Below are 24,085 nucleotides of genomic sequence, written 5' to 3'. Positions count from 1 at the left end.
ATTATGTAGGTACTACGCAGTCTTCTTCTTCTATTGTGTGGGTTGTGAGATAGATTACCATCTTTAGGAACCCTGGTGTCAGGGTTATTATGGAGCTGCCAAAGGCCGCTGATTTGACTCATGTAACTGCTAGTAAGATCATCAACAACTAGTAATATAGGTCTTCGTGGTCCAGTGGTTGAGCGTTCTGCTCATGATCCGAAGGTCCCGGGTTCGAATCCCGGTGGGGACAAATCACTAAAATCACTTTGTGATCCCTAGTTTGTTTAGGACATTACAGGCTGATCACCTGATTGTCCAAACGTTAAACCGTTGGTCCCGGTTACTACTTACTGATGTAAGTACGTAGTCGTTACATGAGTCATGTCAGGGGCCTATGGCGACCCAATAATAACCCTGACACCAGGGTTGATAGGGTTGGTATTTCACCTCGCAACCCACACGATGACCCGAGACAACATAAGTTCTCGATTAATAAGTCATTGCGACATGATTCTAAAGTGTTTTATTATTCGCGTTACGTGATTTTACAAAGTATTATGTATTAATATAATATATAATACCTTGTCGTGAGGTTCGCTATACTGGCATCGTATTAATGACTTGAGGCTCTGTTTACCCCGATAGGGATACGGGCGTGACTGTGTGTATTGATAAGAATCCAGAATGACATTGTACATACTTACGATCCGATGATTTCTACTTGATTCTTTTTTTTACGCATACATGTTCAGTAAGCTTTCCAATTTATTAATTTTAATTGAATAAAAATATGTGCCTGCCATCATTCAATCATGCTGGCATGTTTCTGTAGCCGTTGAACTGAAAATGACAAGAGCGTAAACTAGTTATCGGTCGGGAAATGTTGTTGGTAGTAGGTACTTTTATAAATTACTTACTGTTATTTTTTTGTCCCCGATAAATCAATAAAAAATTAAGCATTTTAAATGCTTTTTGTCACTCAATAGGTGACACTTAGTTTGAACCCAGAAGCAGAAGTTTCATGTTAAGTACTTTATTATACCTAAGCGTATCAACCCTGTTTCCCTAGGCACTACCAGTCCATCAATGGAAACATGTAATAATATACTTATTTATGTAGTTTAAAATAGCTTTTTCTTATCACTTAGACTTTGCGAAATTTGAGAGGACTGTTCCATAAATATGCCTGTCGATTACCCGTCCCTTCCCTTTTTGACGGAGAAGAAAATGTCAGATATAACTTAGATGATGTATACTGGAATAAGCTATTGTAACGCTAAAAATTACTTAAATGATAATCACTACTTCCGGTCCATCTGCGGCAAATCTAAGTATAATAAGTCACGTGAATAAAAACATAAAAAGAAACAAATATCATGTACTTCCTTGAAAACATGCGGAGAAACGAAATGAAAATGTAGAATAGGCTAGTTTCCTATAAGTCAAATCAGTTACTTTTTACTAAACGTCAAAACACGAATTGACTATGGAATTTGTATGAAAGAGCACATTGTGACGTCATAGAAAAACGTGATAAAATGTCGGACTTATGCGTTTCCAAATATACTGAATGGCGATGACTTAATATATGATCTGTAACGTAGTAAACTAGTCTACGACTGCACCTCTACAGTTGACTTTAATTAAGTATATCTAATTTAAGACATAACATGCATTGCACTGTATCTCTTGCAGTTTCCAGTTTCCACTGCCATATATTGAAAGGCTTGCAAAGCAATTCTATAAACAAACAAAACAAATCACTAAGTGTGATTTTTCGATGCGCTTCAAAATTTTTGTACCAACCAACTCATCTGAACTGATAGGAGTTATCTCGAAGGTTTCACTGTCTTACCCTTACAGGGTTTTATCTGATAAATTTCCTTCAGAACCTGAGATTACATCTGTGCCAAATTGGAGATGCCTTTTCAATTGGTAGTCTGACTAGAATTTTCTGTTTCCGTGAATAGCGTCAACTGTATTTTATTGGTTTGGCACGGATTTCATATTTTAATCAACTTATTGCATTCTGCATTCAGATTTATAAAATTCCTTGAGTACTTATTACGTTATTTTGTTAGGGGCGGATATGAATTAAAATTACAACAATGTTACGTTGCCTAAAAGTTCCGGGCAACGTCAAAACAGCATTACACATATACGCTGCCCATTGTAACGAGGTAGACAGATTCACTAGAAACAAGTTAACTTGTACCCACTTTAGATATATAAAGTGAAAATTGGTAAGCCATCGCTCACATGATGACTAGCAATCATGTTAAAGTGGTTACAACGGTTTAAATGTCTTTTATAGCATGCCCACTTGCAGTCCAGACGGCCAAGTGAAGTCGATTTTCTATTGACGTGTCTTATTGTAGATTTGCCACAGATGGCATTAACTACTTGGCCGGACAAATGGGGAGCGCTGAGGGCTCTCCCCCGGTACAAAATTTAAGACAAAAGGCCTGAGGGTGCCCAGTTGGGCGCGAACCTCAACTCACGACGTCGTCTGAGAGGAAGAATATTTGAAAGAATTAATCGACCCTAGCGGGTCGATAGCGATAAGCACTGAATAAGGGAAATCGTCGACGTCGACACCGTCGCAGTTGGAATCGGGGTTCTGAAGTGTTTGGTGTCGCGAGCTGATTGGCCGGCCTCTATGGCTAGAGTAATCGGGTCAACGGGTAACAGGCTAGTGAAGTTAAAAATGTTTCTATTCTATACTGTCGAAAGAATAACACGTACTAATTAACCGAACACCTTGTATCAAAGATGACGCGCGAGTTATATGAGCAATATGAACATTAGTAACTTGTGGTTAGATTCTTTGTTGTCCTAAAATTCCAACTATGTTACAGGGTAGCATTACGAGCCTGCAGTCGTCTTCAACAGTGGGATGCAGTACTTCAAGTTTGTCGACGAACCACGGTCCACCTGCTGAGACTGACAGTCTGGCTGGCAGTCAACCAACACTGTCTGCCAGTCAACCCATCGGTGACACCGCCTGTGACAGCGTCCACAGTGAGTCATACATTTAAAATACAATAACAAAACTATGCAAACAATTGATGGAACTAGTTTTCGAACTTGACAGTTCTAAACGGCATTAAAATAGCGAAGTTTGCAACTAGTCAAATCAGTTACTTTTTACTAAACGTCAAAACACGAATGTACTATGGAATTTGTATGAAAAAGTAACCTGTGACGTCAAAAAACGTGGAAAAAGTCGCCCTTATTATTATTAAATTTTTCTTTATTAAAATTCATAATAAGTTAAATAGAAAAAAGAAAACCTTTAGATCTATCTTTATCTAGTACTTGATCGAATTTCATAATATATCTTTGACCTAGGAAACTACCCAATTGTAGATAGATACTTAAATATACTTAAACAATATAATGTTGCAAAGAAATTAATAATATTTATTATCGATAATTAATAATAAGCGTGATAAATATAGTTAGATATTGTGAAACGCGAAGCAACGACAAATTGATGATTCTTAATTTACACAGGAGAGTGGTAAGACATTGTGAAAAGTAGGTCAGTTGCGCCAGAAAATATCGTTAAAGGGTGTAGACCCTTTCTACGTCCCACTGTCCCACTTTTGGGTACAAGTGAAGATAGTAGACCAAGCTAAATAGTTCACCACTATACTCCGAATAGTGATAATCAGAGGTACATACATCGCATGGTAAACTAAACACCCGCGTTTCAGCGAGCTTTATTAGAGCGACGTGGTACATAGACGCCGCCCCGTATCGCCGCATGCATTGGTCGATAGCCAACTGTGTTTCTAATGAGGAACTTCCAAGGCTTAGTTTCTCAAAAACAATATAGACGCCGCTTTAAAATTTTCCGTCGTTTAATCATCTAATTTCATAATGAAACCTTCAGTAGGGACAGTGCGAAGACTCAAAGATCAGTTTACAACTCGACCGTTTATTTGTAAATACACTTGGTAACTTTCACAATATAGTATTACAACTAGTGGTGCACTCGACCAGCATAGATTCGACTTAGGTCTATACTCCAGCTAGCGATAACGATAGAATGCCCGTTCTGGGATGGATGAGCGCCTTTTATGCCCTTCGCGCCATGATTAACCGTCATACTAATGCTCACAGTGTTGCCAGTGTCCAAAATATAATATGGAACTAGTATTAAGGTAGCAGATATCATAAATACTAGCTATTACTGTTACAATAACAGACATAATATGCATCTTTTATCTTTATTTTTGGATATAAATAATGACCCTTTTTATTACACCCAGGCATAATTACACCTTCCACCCATTATTATTCTGATCAAAATAAAGAGAAGCACTATACGCAGCAACGTAATTCTATACATCATCATCATCAGCCGTACGACGCCCACTGCTGGGCATAGGCCTCCCCCAAGGATCTCCACGACGATCGGTCCCGCGCTACCCGCATCCAACGGCTTCCCGCGACCTTTACCAGATCGTCGGTCCACCTTGTAGCGGGCCTACCCTCTGAGCGTCGTCCGACACGATTCTAATGATCATGATTCTATACATAATGTGATTCAAATATCAAGCAACAATCATGTTTATATCTACTTCTGTTACATTGTATTTTTGAATAATTATGTACTTACCCGAGTAATGAGAAGATATTATGTAATATCACGTTAAATCTGATCAGCGCCATCCATATATGCTTTAGGGAACTTATCCTGAAAAGTCTCTCGTTACAGTTTCAATTCAGAATAAATAAGTCTAAAGACTGGAACCTTAAGGGCCTAATCTCACTAAGACTCCACAGTTGCGCCCCAACAAAATGCTAGTAAGATAGAACGTCTCTTACAAGGAAAACTTTAAAAAGTAGAGAGCATTCTCCACTACGTCGGGCTTGCTGTGGTTATACAGGTTAGAGATATCGTACGTAACGAAAACTTTTTGAGAGTTGATTCAGACCATGATTCTGAGTTGATATCAAGTGGAATTTCAAAATGCCATCGCAAAAGTAGGGAACTGAAAATAATTAAAAAACACTTTAATCATGAATTTTCGGACAGAAAAATCAACTCAGAATCATAGTCCGAATTATCCCCTCTGTATTGGTTACGGTTTCACTAACACCTATACGTACTCGTGTGGGTACGCGACGGAAAATTCCACTTGATGTAAACTTAGAATCATGAGCGGAATCATCCCTCTCAGTATTTTTGACGATGTCACTTATACCCTGTATACACACACCAATCAGGAAATGCCCACTTGGCACACTACGTAGGTACACGGGAATAATACCAGGGCTCATTTTGTCGATGAAGCCGCCTTCTCCTCCCCTGATACTCTTACAGCTACGTACCTACATGATACATACGCATACGTATTATATGAACGTAAGTATATGTAAAAAGTTAAAAGAATACTCATCCCCCTAGAATTATCCCGTTTTTCACAGGGTCCACCTACCTGACCTAAAGATTTAATAGGTCCGGTTTTTTACAGAAGTGACTGCCTGTCGGACCTTCCAATACAGGTTAGGTCACATACCTCCGAAAATACATTTCTCTGAAATAAGGAATACTATAATATGAAATTTGCTATTCTGTTTAGTGAATTGCGTTTAGTCATCAAACGAGAGTTTACCGGTTAATCAAATTATTGTAAGATTTACTTACCTTGTTCCAATCAATGAGGGGCCTTCCAGGCTACGTGCACCGAACACAATATAGAAAGCGTTGTACAGTTTTTACGTGATAATTACCTATTTTGCATTACTCGCGTACACAGTTATTCCAAAATACAATGTATTAGCAGAAGGTAGGCACGCTAAGCGGTTGGTCCCGGCTGCATTAGCAGTCGTTAATAACCGTCAATCCGCACTGGGTCCGCGTGATAGTTTAAGGCCCGATCTCCCTATCCATCCATAGGGAAGGCCCGTGCCCCAGCAGTGGGGACGTTAATGGGCTGATGATGATGATGATGATGAGCAGAAGGTTTATATAAAAAGCAATTGTTGCTTGATATTTGGATCACATTATTTATAGAATTACGTAGCTACCTATATTGCTTCGCTTTATTTTGATCAGAATAAAAATGGGTGTAATAAATAGAGAACTCAAAAACAGAGATAAAAGTTGCATAAGTATGTCTGTTATTCATAAAATTAGAGGGAAAAAGATATACAGCGCCATCTATATTGTTGTTGACGAACGTAGCCTGGAAAGTCCCTCATAAAACGTATATTTTGTACACTACACACTTCTACGAGTAGGAGACTCTAATGTAAAAAGTACTCATTTAATCATTTACCCTTTCTGTATTTATTGACAGCAAGATGCACTGACTCAGTCTGGAAATCTAGACTGTGTAAGGTCGAGTCTATTCGCCCCATTCCAGAGTCTAATCTCATTATTTATTCATGAATAATTTGTACGAGTTGGTGATATATTCAAAAGCCTGAGTCATTTGTCTCTGCGAAATGAGTCCTCATATTGTAGTTACATTGTGAATTCTTTTTCTTCAACATAAACAGCAAGTTACATTGGATTTCAATTTGGTACTTAAGTACATACTTCAAACTCCATCTAGCTGCTTGGAGCCAGTCTACTATGCCTGCTTCATACCTCTGGTTTTTTTATTAGTATCTCAGAGTAATGTTCAATTGATGAACGATTAAACTATGACCACCAAATCAGAGGTCTCGGCTTTGATTCCCGGACGCGACAATTTAGGGCAACGAACTTGTATAATATACGAAGAGGAAAGGCTTGTGACTATAAAGATCCGTGCCCATTACGTTGTATCGTACTAGGACCGTATCCCTCCCAGCACAGAAAAAAAAATATTCTTTGTATGAATTTCTATGGCGCAACGCCCACTAGATCGTTCCGTCATCGACCAACACCGTAGCGTGCCATGCACGGACCGGCCAGAATTCTCGTACAATACAGGGATAGAACAGGGTTACTGATGTTGCTCCGTTGCAGTGAGCATAGTAGCGTCCAGCATGCGCCGGTCCGTACCTGACACGGTCCTAGTCCGACGCGGTGGAGTGAGCACAGGTCTTTTGAGACCTATTAAGTATAAGCGCTGTGTATAGTCGCAAAATGGAGACCCCGAGGTACTAAAGTACCCGTGTGTCGAGGCCCAAAGTTTCTTCAATTTATGCTTCGCCAATCTGTGTACCTATAAAACATATTAAAAGTTCACGGCCTTCAAAAGTGAGCTCACAAGACGTACAATATTGTTTCAGAAAGTTTTAACTGCACGCTGTTAAGTATGGAAATTGAAACCTTGATTTATGTAACATCGACGTGGGGTATGTCCATATTAGAGGGAAATACTCCACATCGTATTGTGTGTTCAATAATATGTTAACTTCTATATTGTATTGTTGCATTGTGTTGGAAAGCAGATTAACACGAGAAACAATGTAAAATCTATTGTGTCTGGTATCTCGACAAATCAAGGGTTAGAACAGGGTCACGCGCTCTCGAAACTAGTTTATTTATACAAAGGAACGTTATAGAGATGTCTCCATTGCAACCAAATTTATTTTATCAGAAGTACCTACATGTGTACAAGTAGTTAGTATACTTGGTTATTTATTAAGCTTTTTATATCTGTTTAATCAAAACTTTTACTACTGTTTCTATCTTATTTCTCTTTTTCTGAAAGTTCAATCAACTATTATTTTAATTGACTATTTTATAAATTACAGATGCTTATACAAAAAACAAAACATATATTATATTCTTAAAACATTTTTTTTTTCATTCATTTCAAATTTCGCGCGAAAGTGGTTGGTCACATGACATTTTTCCCAGTGACGTCGCATTTCAATAAGCAAAATAAACTGTCAAACAGTATTACTTGAAACCTGACACATAGTTTGTGTTTATTTTGTGAAATGTTTTTGTTTTTTTTTTGTTTTTGACGTGACTTATTGTAGATTTGCCGCAGATGGCATTAACTACTTCGCCGGACAAAGTTTGTGAAATGTGACATCACACGAAGCTCAATGATGGCCGCCCGTCGGGTCTTGTAATTCAAAGACACAGATATATTTTTTTATCTGTATGCGGGTCTAAATCTAAATATATCCAATCGACAACCACATAAAAATGGAACATATTCAACCATAGCATATTTTTCACGATTAGACACACAAGCCGTGATAGAGTGAGAGCCCAGTTAAGAGAAAGCGTTAGTCAGTAACGCCTTCGAATCTCGGGTTCATTTTTAAACTACCGAATCCAGTTTGAATGTCTCGTACCTGCTTAAAAAGGGAATGTTAAGGAATACAAAGTGATAGGATCCCATTTACCTGAGGAAACGTATTTTCGAAAGAACGACGTAACATGTACGTAAGTTCATACGGAACCGTTCTTTTTTCAATTTGATTCGTAAATTAATAAGTGAACTCCGCGAAAAGGAGGCAAAGGCAAATAAAAAAATCAACAAAAAGAACTTAAAGAAGAATAAATAATAAAACACCTGATCGTTCACGTAGAAAATATATCTGCTTCTATTAACCTGAATATAATTAATTTTACAATGTTTATAGTTAAGGTATTTTCTGTTTATTATTATTCATCATCATCATCACCAGCCCATTAACGTCCCCACTGCTGGGGCACGGGCCTTCCCTATGGATGGATAGGGAGATCGGGCCTTAAACCACCACGCGGGCCCAGTGCGGATTGGTGGTTATTAACGACTGCTAATGCAACCGGGACCAACAGCTTAACGTGCCTTCCGAAGCACGGAGGAGCTCGAGATGAAAACTTTTTTTTTGTGGTCACCCATCCTATGACCGGCCTCTGCGAAAGTTGCTTTACTTCAACAATCGCAGACCGAGCGCGTTTACCGCTGCGCCACCGAGCTCCGAGCTTTATTATTATTATTTAGTATTATTTGACAGATTGTATATTATTTTGTTTTTTAAGATGTACTTACATAAAAAAATAAGCTAATTAAAAAAAAATTAAACAGGAAACATTGTCATATTTATGTGTCAGATATCTTTAATGTACTTACTGTTTACTTGAACAATCTTTACTTCAACAAACAAAACAAAACTTGAACAATCTGGTTAAATAATAACAATATATCAGATGTAGTAAAATAATATTCCTGATTTAAACCACACTATTTTTTGTGGCAAAACAATCAATTTGGTTATCAATACGCATAGTTTAATAACTGTAACAATATTTAAAGTTACTTTGAATAAAACTGTTAACACAGTGAAAGGTAATCTGATAAACAGAACTATGTGTAACATACATATTGTATTAATAAATAAAAACTGGTTGCAGCAAACAAATGACTGCGATATACATATAAAGGGTGTTAGTAACATCGTAACTAATACTAAGGGGGATGATTCAGACCATGATTCTAAGTTAATATCATGTGGAATTTTCCGTCGCAAAATTCATTATTTCTTTAAGTTTTCTTTTTTTTAATTATTATCAATTCACTTGATATTAACTCAGAATAATCAGCTGAAACATCCCCGTTAGTATTCGTTACGATGTCACTTACACCCCGTACAAGTAGGTACATTTAGCCATACAAGTAGGTATGGGTGTTAGTGACACCGTAACGAGTACTGAGGGGGATGATTCTGAACATCATTCTGAGTTGATATCAAGTGGAATTTCCTGTCGGAAAATTCATGAAAATCTTAGTTTTTTTTTAATTATTTTCAGTTCCATACATTTGCGACGAAAAATTCCACATGATATGAACTCAGAATCATAGTCCGAATCATCTCTTAAAGGATTCGTTACGATGTTACTAACGCCCTGTATTACTATTTGAATATTAGACAATACTTGCCAAAAAAATATTTCTCACTATACATAACATAAATATATACAGCCTATATATGTTCCACTGCTGGGCAAAGGCCTCCCCTCAATTAACCGGAAGTTGTATAGAGCATTCACCACGCTGCTCCACTACGGGTTGGTGGAGGTGTTTGGGCTAGTAGCCCGGGACCAAGGGCTTAGCGTGCCTTCCGAAGCTCGGAATCATTTTACTTTTCGAACAATCAGGTGATTCAATCCTACAATGTCCTTACCAAACAAAGAACAGATGATTACTCACTATACAATAAATAATTACAACTAAGCACAACACAACTAAGTTTTTGTGTTGCTAACTAAAAAAGATCAAACAGAATAATCTAGCATTTATTACAAAACCATGTTGACATATGTCTAAGATAATTCATGTAACCATTACATTATTCCTTTTTTAATAACCAAGTACGTGCTTATTTACAATACAATCTGGTAATATCACAGGCTGATCACCTGATTGTCCGAAAGTAATATGATCCGTGCTTCGGAAGGCACGTTAAGCTGTTGGTCCCGGTTACTACTTACTGATGTAAGTGAGTAGTCGTTATATGAGCCATGTCAGGGGCTTTTAGCAGCTCAATAGTAACCCTGACACCAGGGTTGATGGGGTTGGTAATCCACCTCACAACCCACACAATAGAAGAAGACGAAGAAGATTGAATTATTAAGTAATTAACGGGTAACAATTAAAATTAAAATTTACCTGGATTCATGAGTTACAAATTACAACATTGTTATTCCCATAAACAAATTACTCTTATGACAAAATCAATAAACAAGTGCGACCGTGTGATTGTCTCATCAGGCAGACACGACTCATGTTTGGTATCCCCATGAATGAGTAGATCCGTAAGACAGCAGATGACATTCTTATTTATGTGTTACTCCGTGTTTTATATTATATATTTGTTATTTATTTTATATTTGTTACTGTGGTGTCCCTTTATAATAAACGTTTCTTTCTTTCTTTCTTTCTTATCACCACAATTTGGCACAATTTCCCCACGGTAACTGAAAATGGTATGTACGGAGCATAGTGTAATGATGCCAAGCTCTCTGGTTCCCATCACTCCTGTCCACCAACTTTACGTCCTGGCCGGTTCTGTTCCTGATAACCGTTAAAGTAGCGTGTTCAAAGTATTTTTGGAAGGAGTTTTTCATGATGCCATTTACGAGGTTGTCTCTATAAGGTAACCATATATCAATTCTAATAATCGATGTAGACAAACAATTTAATACAAAGTTGTCAATTTAATCAAAACAGAGCACTAATATAATAGATCGCTGAAGTTCGACTCCGCTTCGGTGTTATACCAACCGTCTTAATTCTAGTGGAGTAAACTTCCTCTGTTACTCCTATAATACCTTCGCTATCTCGCTCTGGCTACAGACTACAGTATACATGATAGATGAAGAAGATGCTCCTAGGTTACTACCGACGTTGCAAACAATATAGTATAGCTTCGTATAGTATAGCGGACGAGAGTACACTCAATAGAAGCAATCAACTCTGTCTTAAAGATAACAATTTCCGAAAATCTTGCACTAGGTAATATTGTAAAATGTATATACCTATTCTTTAGAGAGGACTTACTTAATTTTATTGCCAATGCGCTCGGAGGCAGGAAGTTCATGCCGCTTCTGTTGAATTTCATCATGTGAAACGCGCCCACCTAGGCACCCTGAGTGAGAGAGTCAGCCATTAGCGCTCCCCATTTGTCTGGCCCAGTAGTCGATGCCGTCTAAGGAATTTTGTTCAAATACTTTCTTACCTATGCTTAGGAAAAAACTCATAAAGTGGAATTAATTTGACTCAGGAGAGTTTTGAACCCGAACAAATTTAATAATATTAATAATATAAATTGTGAATAAATAAATAAATAAAAAAAATTGATTTAATAATTAAAAACATTTTGCCCCCAGGTCTGAATGAAGCGTATATCCAGGAGTCGCTGCTGAACTCCCGCGCAATATCCATGAGCTCCGGGCTTGACACCACCCATAACACGCGAAGACGGAAAAACTCAAATAGGTCTAATCGGTAAGTAAAGTACGACTTTAAAACTGTCTTTGGTTGTATCACGCTAAACTGTCTATTTCCGTCCTTTAAATTAACCCTGTGACATTTTCTGTATTTCATTTTAGGGATATGTATATATATGCCAAAGTACATGTTACCTGCTACCTATAATATCTGCTATACTTAATAGCAGATATAGCAAAAATGCTATAATAGCAGATATAGGTACGTACCCAAGGTTTATTTTATTGAAATTTTACTATTCAATTAGTAAGTTGAATTTCCATGCATACAAAGTCAGTGAAACACGTAAACTAACGGATATAGGTAACATAGTATCAGGTGCTATTCAATTTCCTTGCAAGACCCACACCGTACGGAAATCGGAAACGAAATCAGAGTACTGTAACCTTGTGTCAGGCTCAACGACACAATTTTATATTTATACTAGCTGGTACCCGCGACTTCGTCTGCGTACTTTTAATTTGAATATTAAGGATTATATAAAAGGAACGGTATAGCATGTGATTAAAAGAGAGTAAGTAGGTATATTTAAAAAAAATAAAAAATATCTGTTTACAGTCGTTATAAAGTACCTATGTATTCCATTGAGTGGCAGAAATTACCTAGGAATATTTATCGGTCCCTTATGTCCAAGACACTTACAGGGGTCAGCGTCACGTTGTGTACAAAAATATTTTAAAATGACCTAATTTAAAACTTTTTTGTACACAACGTTTGCTATTTTGTTATTATTTGTTAAAATGTAGAAATTGTTTGGACTCGACACTCGCGAGCAGGCCACGTATACACCACGTGCGCTCCCCCACCACAAGACAGCGCCGTTGACTGCCGCCACACTTCGGCGAATGTGCGCGACGACGAACGACGACCGACGGCAGTGGCGGCGATGCAGAGTATTCGTTAAAAGGAACTTTATCTACAAAAGCCAAATTTTTTTAACTTGATACACCCAAAACTACTAAATATCATGTTCCTAGGTTCAGTGGTTAATATTTTGTATACAAAAAGTTTGGCTTCGTAGTTCCCGTTCCGAATCCGTTCCGTTCCGTTCGAATTTCGGAAAATCCGTTTGTTGAAAAACTCTGCACATCCTAAGAGACCTACGTACCAAGTTTCATGGTTTTATCTTCAAAAATGACGAATACCCATACAAACATTCAACCCGTATTTCACCCCCATACTGGTAAAAATTTCAAAATGCTTGAACAAACGATTTTTTGTTTGTTATTTAGTGCCTAAACACAAAATTTAATATTTTTATCTTGAAAAATGACGAACCTCATAAAAAATTTCAACACCTATTTCATCCCCTCAAAGATCGAATTTTCAAAAACGCTTTAACAAATTGTTTTTTTATTTCTTATCAAGTTCCTAAATATAAAGTTTCGTGGTTTTATCCCCAAAAATGACGAACTCCCATACAAACTTTCAACCCTCATTTCACCCCCTCACTGGTCGAAATTTCAGCAACGCTAGAACAAATGTTTAATTATTTTTTATCAAGTGCTTAAATATAAAGTTTCATGGATTTATATTTTAAAATTAAAATATCCCATACAAACTTTCAACCCCTATTTCAATCTCTTCGTCCCTTCTTTTCGCAATAAAAGGTATCCTATTTTCTTTCTCAGGGTCTAAAGATTGTCTGTGCCAAATTTAATCAAAATCGGTTGAGAGGTTTTAGCGGGAAAGCGTAACAGACAGACAGACAGACAGAGTTACTTTCGCATTTATAATATTAGTAAGGATTATTTTCCCTCGTTAAATAGTAAACAAACTAAGTGTAGGTGTTATAATTTCGTTGAAGAACTGATTACCTATCCGTTTCTTTGTCTAAAATGAGTATTACCTTATTACTATTATTGATTACTGGGCTTAAAGTTCGTATAAATGTCTATCGAATTACCTCCTCAAGTTTAAAGCGTAGCTAGTCATGTAGTACTATATTAATTATGTGGTGTAAGTAATTAGATTTTATCTGTATGTAATGTAATAGTTAGTTGAATAAAAAAACTTATACAAATCAGATCAATTAATTGGCGTAATGTGATTCTAGAAAGAGTTTTAATGTTAATAGATAGCTAGCTATAGCTATGTGTAGGTTCCTGTAGGAATGAGATATAACTGTTTAATAAAGACAGTTGCATCAAAATTTTATCATAAATTCCCTAAATTATGGCGCCTACCTACCCTCTAAGTTAGAAAAGTGATCAAATACTAACTTGAGGTCACTCAGTTTAAAAAAAAACATCGAAATCATTCCAGTAGCTATGGCGTCATGCGCTTCTTGACACGATCACGAAATCTAGATTTCCGCGGGAATGAGGTATTTTCCCGCCATAAAAAGTAGCCTGTGTCCGTGCCTAAGATCCTATCTTTAAATTAACCAAGTCTTATAAAATTCCGTTCAGACGTTAAGGCGTGAATGAGGCAAACTTTTAAAACAAACAATTAAAAATCACTAACCTAGTTTTCTGTCTACTGCCTACGCCTTAAGTACGATAGCATAAATATTAATAGGCCATATCCTTTTCTAGATTACTATCTATCAGCTAACTAAATTTCATCAAAATCCGTTGAGCCGTTTAGGCATGATAGACAAAACTCCCAGCAAAAACCATAAAAAAATCACTAACTCAATTCAGTTTTCTGCCTACTTCCTACCCCCTAAGTACGATGACGTGATCAATTTGATCGTACAACCGTTTTTAGATAACCAACTATTACCTTACTAAATTTCATTAAAATCCGTTCAGCCGTTTAGACGTGAAAGAGCAAAAGTCCCAACAAAAACGACTACAAATCACTAAATCAATTTAGTTATCTGCCAACTGCCTACCCCCTAAGAACGATGGCGTGATTATTTATAGCCTATGACCATTTCTAGGTTATCATCTATCACCATACCAAATTTCATCAAAATCCGTTGAGCCGTTTAGGCGTGAAAGAGTAACAGACAGACAGACAGACAGACAGACAGACAGACAGACAGACAGAGTTACTTTCGCATTTATAATATTAGTATGGATTTTGTATAGTGAACATACAAATGTAATAGGTAAACGGCAATGTTTGAATACACGGCTGCATCATTTTTAGGGTTCTGAAGCTCAAAAAGAAAAAAACGGAACCCTTATACGATCACTTTTCTATGTGTCCGCTGATCGTCTGTCTGCCAAGCCCCTTTTTCACGGGAACGCGGTACGGGGAGTTAAGGTGAAATCAACATTTCCGAGCAAGTAGTGTAATTAGTACTAAATCGCTTAATTACTAAATCACAAATAAAAGAACAAAATATGTTCCATTCAAAATACTTTTCATGTATTGTGTAACAACAAATTGACTTCAAGTGAATTGTAGCGTTGACAGCGACTCCTCGAACGGCGACTGCTTGACATCACGTCTGTAATTTACATGTACTTACAGTTCAAAACACAATTTTAATCACGCTACATAGGTACTCAGGAATCTAACATTAGCAGAAAAATAATAGGTACTTTTTCTAACGTTCAATTTTGCTCTCACAAAAATGGACGTTAACGAAAAAGCAATATAATGTTTTTAAGTTCTATAATGCAATTCAGCACAGGAGCCACCACCACTGCACTCGGTAGCGAGAAATAAAATATTTACAAGCCACTACACCTATTGTATAGTGGTGCCCTGCCTAGGCCTACCTAGTACCTATACTAGTGCTGCAAAGGACTTTAGGCTTTTTAGCCCTTATTTTAAGACTAGATTGTTAAATAAAAAGCATAGTAGGCTAAAAACCTATTCAGCCATTTAGTACTTGCGGTACTGCTAGAATTAAGCCTACTCAAACCTTGTCTAAGACTAATTTAATAAAAATAAGACCTTCAACAATACTATACAACCAGTGAAGTCAAAAAAGGAACAGGAGAGGATCCACACTGTTACTTTTGTGGATGGGTACAACAAACTTTAGAAATATACAGGGTATTCAGACCCTAATTCTGAGTTAGATATCAAGTGGTATTTCCTGTCGAAAAATTCATGAAAATTTTAGTGTTTTCTGTAATTCTTAGGTACTTAAGTACCAGTTTGTTATTCTGACCCAAACATTGCAATATACTTGCTACGAGATAACATTATAAAATTATATTGCGCTCGATTTTGAAGACTCGATTTCGCGTGAAACAAGCCGACATAGTTAAAGTAAGTACCTCTCTCATTATTTAAGAGCTGCACTCTTGTCGGTGGAGTAATCACCATGCCTCTCTTCTCTCTGCGAAATCCTTCACCTGGTCTCCTGATACCTCACGATCTGCGCCTTCTCTTTTATTTGTTTCATAAATGTTCTCCTAGGTCTACCCCTTCCCCTCTTTCATTATAAACGAATCGTGTCGTATCAGGCGGCCAATCATATTTAAAATGCCAGCCCAGCATATTTACTATCGCGATATATTTTTTGTAAGTATGCATATGAATGGATACGTATGTATTCTCATGTCGATGTCGTTCGTCATTCATTATGTGAAACTAGTTTTTTGCTTGTGAATATTGCACATGAAATCTAATAACGTAACTGCGTAGCGATACCGTAGTCGGAATACGTTGCGCAAGCGTACAATGGATACGCGTACGGCTCTTGTAAGGACCGTCGCAAGAGAGTGAGATGAATCGTGTGTATCGTCGTAACGTAGATCCTCTTTGCTGCGCCAGCGCCGTTACACAATGATCTCTAAGACTGTACGCATCTGCAGTATGGACATTGCGTCTCGGGACATGAATAACCGTAGGTACTGTGCGCGTCGTCCGAACGCGTCTTGACAACTCAAAAGAATGGTATTTTGAGTTGTGATAATTTATCTACATGAATATTTTCTCAACAAACAAGTCATCATCATTATCAATCAATCAATCAATCAATCATTTATTTGCAAGAACACAAAGTTAAAGATCTTATTCTAAGTAACACAGTGCATGTATTCAACCTGCAAGCAGGTGTGCAAATATTTATACATATCCTAATTATATTATTATTAAGACTTATTCCTATAGTTAAAGAATTCGTTGACACTATAAAAACACATATGTAATAACCATTTCGTTAAATCATCTTAAATTCTATCATATTTAATTCCTTAGCTGGAAATCTTCCACTGCTGGACATACGTAGCAACAAACAAGTAAGATCGCCTTAATTTTAGTACCTTTTTAATTTATTTATTATTTATTTTATTGTTTTTAATTATTGTGTGAATAAATGGAAATTCATTTATTTATTCCCACCTCCAGTAAAGAAATGATTACATTTTCAAACGTACAAATTGTTTTTCCTTTTGGTTTCAAATGCCTCAATACAAATATTCTAGGAACTTATCTAGTGCAGTCAAATATGCAGCTTTGCGACATTTTGATATTAAATCAAATATGAGCTGCAGTTTATGACAAAACGTATGCGATCGATCCTATGATACAAAATTTAGCCTTACCTTACCTACTCTAGTTTTATAGCAATTCAGGTCAAAATATGCTGAACAATTTATTTGGACTTATGGTGCACCTTAATGACGGCTACCTACCACAACGAAAGAACGAAATTAGCAATTATTAGATAGATAACTTTTCCCACAATCAATACTCATTAATACATAAATGGATATGTAGAAATACCCTGTATTATACATAATATTTCGTTTCCCTATTGCTCGACGACCGGTTTCGATTCCCGATGGGGACATTGTCGAAATCACTTTGTGAGACTGTCCTTTGTTTGGTAAGGACTTTTCAGGCTTGAATCACCTGATTGTCCGAAAAAGTAAGATGATTCCGTGCTTCGGAGGGGACGTTAAGCCGTTGGTCCCGGCTATTAGCCGTAAAAACACCTCCACCAACCCGCATTGGAGCAGCGTGGTGGAGTATGCTCCGTACCCCCTCCGGTTGATTGAGGGGAGACCTGTACCCAGCAGTGGGACGTATACAGGCAGTTTATGTTATTGCTCGACGACTAGGGCTAACGTGCAATTTGATAAAATTTTGTCACGGTCATTTTATCGGTTCTGACGATATAATTATGTCGTTTTGTCGATTGGTGCTAACATGTGAACCGAAATAAGTCATGGTGTTCTGTTAAAATACAAACAAAATCACGTAGCACGCATGTTAGGAAAAAAGCTTATCGATTTCGACAAAATTTATTGAATCGTTTGTTGCGCATGTTAGCCCTGCTGGGCTCCCGTTATCGTTCACGGAGAATACTCCACTCCACGAAACGAACTATTAATTATACAGGGTGTTAGTGACATCGTACCGAATACTCAGGGGGATGATTGAGACCATGATTCTGAGTTAATATCAAGTGGAATTTTTCATCGCAAAATTCATGATATCTTTTTAGTTATTTTGAATTATTTTCAATTCTATACTTTTGCGATGGAAAATTCCACTTGATATTAACTCAGAATAATCAGCTGAATCATCCCTCTCAGTATTCGTTACGATGTCACTTACACCCCGTACAACTTCATACAGTAGCCATACAAGTAGGTATGGGTGTTAATGACACCGTAACGAATACTGAGGGGGATGGTTCAGACCATGATTCTGAGTTGATATCAAGTGGAATTTTCAGTCTGAATATTCATATCCTTTTTTTTTAAATTATTTTCAGTTCCATACTTTTGCGACGGAAAATTCCACTTGATATCAACTCAGAATCATGGCCTCAATCACCCCTCAAAATTTTCGTTACGATGTCACTAACACCCTGTATAAGTATTAGTCTAATATAAACAATGTATTTTCCAGGGTGACGTGGGTGGCTAGCGAGGGTCTCACGAATTACTTCAGACGTATTATACAAGATGAGAAGTCGGGGGAGATGCAGGTGTGCCACTCCTATTCGGACTTCACGACTATACCTGAGAACGGGCTGTGCGGACCGCGGGTGGACTCCAAGGGGCGTAGGCTCTCCTACCAGCGCGCAGTCTCAGGCGAGGACCCTGTCAACCGCTACCAGGACACCAGTCTCCGCAGAAGACCTCTGATACCAGAAAACTCTGAGGTGAGTCACAATATTATTTATTTAACGTTCGGGGGAAAACAAATACAAATTACGTAATTAAACATAAACAGCCTATACGTCCCACTGTTGGGCGCAGACCATCCCTCAATCAACCAGAGGGGATATGGAGCATACTCCACCACGCTGCTCCACTGCGGGTTGGCTTAACGTGCCCTCCGAAGCACGGAATCATCTTATTTTTTAGACAATCAGGTGATTCAAGCCTGTAAAGTCCTTACCAAACGAAGGACAATATCACAAAGTGATTTCGACAATGTCCCCATCGGGAATCGAACCCGGACCTCCAGATCGTGAACTTAACGCTCTAACCAGTAGACCACAGCGGCTGTTAAATTACGTAATAACTATTTATAAATATTAATTCAAAGCCAATTATATCTCCTCGCTGAAGATAGTTAGATATGTGGATAGCAAGTTTTTGCACCCAAAGACGCTTCGAAATAAAGTCCTATTAAACAATAAGGCCTTGTCTATTTCTATTCGTGATTGTCCTAATGTTGTGTTTAATTAATATGCAAGTAAAGTGTAAGATTTTTTGTACTGTATAGTATTGAGTAACTTCCAATGACAACTAAAAAACAACAGCTAGTATAATAGGTAGGTGTAAAAGAAATATGAATATTGAATAAACGAAAATTTATCCGTGTCTGCCTTGAAAATTGTTGTAAAATTTGGCCTAGTTCCAGAATCTACTGTTTAAGTACAGTTATGAGCAATATAATGTACACACTTTAGGACTCTGTCGCACTAACATATTTGACATTTAGTGAGACTTACAGTTCAATTTGTCGAAAAAGTTAATGTGACATGGTACCAAAGTGTATACATATTAATGCTCGTGACCGTACTACACTGGTGTTGTGCTCATTTACCATTTGATAGCCAATAACCCAAACCTTATTAGAGTTTGAAAAGTGTTCTCGAATAAAAACGGAAAATTCAAATTCACCCAACTATCCCGGACGGTCGCTTATAATAAGAAAAATAAATATAAAAAAGCTTTACGAAGTCTGTGGGCTCAAGAGGCAGACAGATGGCGATGAACGGCGCTTAATGCCTAAAAACTACTTTATTTATTAATTCAGCTACTTCAAGCGCTTACCTCGCTAGTGTTTATTAAAAATTTACAAAATGCCATTTTAATTAGCTATTCAAAATCATTAAATCAAAATATTTATTCTACATTTAATACAATTACAAAGTTAGAGACTTAAACGTATCGGAATGATTGGTGGCAAACTTAGGTGGTGTTTATATTCCCAAACCGACCTGTAGTAAGCTGATTTCACATCAAAGGTAACCTTGTTTATGTTCTGATCGCGTGATGCACGCAGTGACCCCCCAATATCTTCCATGACTTGTATTTTACCCTTTCTTTATAGTGTGTCTTTAATCCAAATTTTGAATGCAATCATTTCGGGTTATGACTTAATTTTTAGACAGCATTAGTGCCGAAACTGGCGTGAAATTTAATTCAATTTTGGTTTATCAATTAAGTACACCTCCTCCGACCTCCGTGATCCAGTGGTTGAGAGTTGGGCTCACGATCCGGAGGTCCCGGGTTCGAATCCCGGTGGCGACATATCACAAAAATCACTTTGTGATCCCTAGTTTGGTTAGGACATTACAGGCTGATCACCTGATTGTCCAAAAAGTAAGATGATCCGTGCTTCGGAAGACACGTTAAGCCGTTGGTCCCGGTTACTACTTACTGATGTAAGTAAGTAGTCGTTACATGAGCCATGTCAGGGGCTTTTGGCGGCTCAATAATAACCCTGACACCAGGGTTGATGGGGTTGGTAATTCACCTCACAACCCACACGATAGAAGAAGAATTAAGTACAAAAATATTGTAAAAAAGATATCTATTCTTAAAATTGTTAAACGGAAATAAAATGTTTGTGTCTGCCGGAGAAAGTGTGGTAATATTGTCCAAAAATATCTACTGGTTCGTTGGCATCCTGCTCATCGATTACTATTTGACATCCTGACGGACGGTGAGAAAAAAAGATTTTTCTCGTCAAGATTCATGCCTCCCGCCAGCTGACTGCGAGTAGTTCCATTACGTAGCGGTTCGATCAACGGAAAGCCAACGCGATAATCACACTAAGTTCGACAACCCCTTTTAATTCAATTCAAAGATAAATAGTTGGTTTATTCAAGTTGGAAAGTGACCGGAAACTGATTTCGCGCCCACGAAAAGTACTGGTCAAATGCAAATATTGTGTAGGAGGAAGAAGGTGAAGAGGGCATAGTGCGCAGGTGTGTCGCGCAAGGTGCCGGGGCCCGGCAGCGGCGGCTATATAACCCCCGCCGGCGGCGGCCCGCGATCTCAGTAAGTTGGGAGTCGCTGCGAGCCCGACGGCGCTCCCACGCCGGTCGGTCCCAACATTTTGCGGATTATTCCAATTTACAAAAATCTTGCAATAAATAAATTTAACCACCAATGCGTTTCAAAACATAATTTGCAAAATAGTTTCAATAGTGTCTGTAATTTTAAAGTTTAAATTCACCGGGTTTTAGTTTAATGCAACTTTAAAAGTTTTCGTAGAAGGTTCAACATTTTATTTCCTTTTTTTTATACGTGTGGTTTCTATATCTTTCGTCGTTTTGTTTGTAAAGTTTGGCGTCGCCCCAGGAGAGGTAAGTTTAATAATAAGTTTTGGATTTGTCGAAAACATTGTTCCTCGCATACTTCGTTTTGATTAGCGGTTATTACGAAACTTGGAAAGTTTCTGCTGAATCAGACCGGATGGAGAGCGGAGATTATTACAAGCCGACGGCGAGGGTCCCGCTGCCGCGTCGTGGAGTTTCGTAGCGGTTTCGTGGATGTGATAAAATCTGAGTTTATATTGATTAGGCCTAGGTGCTTCATTAAATCCGCGGTTAACTTTACCGCGATATAAACGGCGCGCGTTTATCGGCGGCGGAGTCACGCAGAGCATCGACGCGACACGGGGCGGCCGCGACTTGACTACTACAAAACTTCGGCAAATCTAGTTCAAATGCAATGCAATTTTATTTATAGGTCGTACAATGTTTTCTGTATTCACAACAAACTGTATCTTGATAGCAGTAATCAAACGTTAAGTTAACATTTTGAATACATTTTATCACCAACGACTTGCAGCCCGTTCTGCTCCAAGACAATAAAACATTTATTTATTTATTTATACACGTAGTTAATACAAACATTACCTTAGCTTGAGGTCCCTTATCAAAGGGCGCTTATGAAATTATAACGAATAAATAATACACTATACTTACGTGTACCAGAGAGCGGACAGAGTACCAGAGAGTCACATACAAATTGCTATTATTTCTAAATATAAAAAATGCGTAAGTATAAGTAAGGCGCCTAAGTTATACTTCATACTTAGTTTCTGTCGAAATTCTGCTTTTATCCGCGGAAAACTTGCCAATCTCCTCGGAGAATACTCTAGAGGACGGTCAAAGAAATGAAACAAGGTTTTCGGCAAAATGGATGTTTTAGATTATAATTTATCCTCGTCCTACAAAAACAAAACAGGCATTTACTGTATAGAATGTAAAAGCATCCACAATAATGAAAATAAACCTGCTCAAAATAACATGAACATAATGAGCGTTGTAGAGACATTTTTGGTTGATAAATATTCGTAAATATATTCGTCGTAGTAATATACGGTATACGACCCGGTAACTACAGTACTTCTCAAAATATGGCCGCAAACATTTTTAAGTGCTCATTAACCATTACAAAGGTGCATCAGATTTTAATTCAGTAGTACTGGGAGATTGTTGCATAAAAAGGTACAAGGAAGCACTATTAATACCAACTTCAGTAACTACTGCATTAATTCATTGTTCCATTACGTCTTGTTTTCGCAAATAAATACATTACGCGGGATAAGCGCGCCATTTTCGTACTCAATCGTAAGGGTAGATTACAGGATGTTAACGGCCTCTGTGTTTCAGTAGCTGAGCATCCGGAGGTCCCGGGTTCCAATCACTGTCGGGACATAATCATAAAAACATTGGATACTGCAGGGTAAATTAGGATATTGCAGGCTGATTGATACACCCGATTGACCGAAACTAAGATTATCCGTTAAGTTTATTTACTCAAGTAATTCTGACACCAGGGTCGATGAGGTAGGTCGATCTCACAATCCATACGACACAAGAAGAACTAGATAGGATTTTCTATCATTTTAATTTCAATATTTGCACATTCAGAAAGGTGGAAAGAACAGCTACCGTGTACACCTACTTACTAAAGATAAATCTGTTATAAAGTAATGAAACCAATCGTACTAGTAAGCTCAGCGTGTGAGTTTGTGTTGCCAGCGCCGCCATCTGTGATTTATGATTAGAATATTGTTTATGTCAAGTCAATCCTTCAGAACCCTCATACACATCACAGCACTCGAGTCAGCAGCAAAGGTAACGGCGGCGGGAGCGATGCTTATTACCCTCATGCCTTTATAACTAACTTCAATAAACTATTACACTTATACAATCATCATTTCAAAACATAATTTCCTGTAATAAATATTTACTGCCTATTAGTGCCTTAAGTACAGGACAAAGGAAGTAATAAATAGAAGTTAGTTCTGTTAATTATTATTTGTAATAAATAAAATCAGGAAGTTTCAATGCGAAAACCGGAATCAATTTCGGAAAAGATCTAAACTCGAGGAATATTCAGAGATAAACTAACGAAGAACACTCAGAATAAAAAAAATGTCACATAAATTATGTTTTCCTTTAAAATTATTGTTGGGAGTTTTCCCTGGTACTGTGTTCTGCATTAAAAAATAATATCATGATGTACGAATAGAAATCATGGAATATTTCCAGAAAGTGTCGTTTAAAGAAATAAATCAACAAATATGAGAATTTTCCTTTTGTTGTGAATCCAATATTGTGCCGTGGTGCCGGTGCCAATTTTCAAGTAAACAGCACCTTCGCCCACCTCCGACGACTACGCGCATTTCACATACAAACTGTTCTATTTACACTACTAGCCTTTGCCAAAGTTGAGAAATTATTAAAAACAAAAATATGTTGATTGTACAGTTAATTGACAAAAAACACATAATATATAACATACGCTCGCAACTATATTCTCTATAGAGGTAGTCAGAAGCACATTCGTCGCATGATGATGAAC

At 37.5% G+C, this 24,085-nt stretch overlaps 1 protein-coding gene across 6 annotated transcripts in view; it reads left to right on the top strand.

Moving 5' to 3' along the window:
• LOC126380500 (pleckstrin homology domain-containing family G member 5) overlaps positions 1-24,085 on the top strand; it is a 70,624-nt gene that overhangs the window by 1,432 nt on the left and 45,107 nt on the right. For all 6 annotated transcript variants that reach the window (XR_007568480.1, XR_007568481.1, XM_050029944.1 and 3 more), the window contains exons 2-4: positions 2,841-3,003; positions 11,762-11,879; positions 18,654-18,909. Coding sequence is in view for 4 of the 6 variants with exons in the window: in XM_050029944.1 (XP_049885901.1) it covers positions 2,841-3,003; positions 11,762-11,879; positions 18,654-18,909 (537 nt within the window). In the remaining 2 variants the exon portion in view is untranslated. The remainder of the gene's footprint in view (positions 1-2,840; positions 3,004-11,761; positions 11,880-18,653; positions 18,910-24,085) is intronic.

This window comes from Pectinophora gossypiella, chromosome Z (assembly GCF_024362695.1).
Source record: "Pectinophora gossypiella chromosome Z, ilPecGoss1.1, whole genome shotgun sequence".
Taxonomy (NCBI): domain Eukaryota; kingdom Metazoa; phylum Arthropoda; class Insecta; order Lepidoptera; family Gelechiidae; genus Pectinophora; species Pectinophora gossypiella.
The sequence above is the reverse complement of the archived record's forward strand: the minus strand, read 5'-3'. Positions and strand labels throughout refer to the sequence as shown.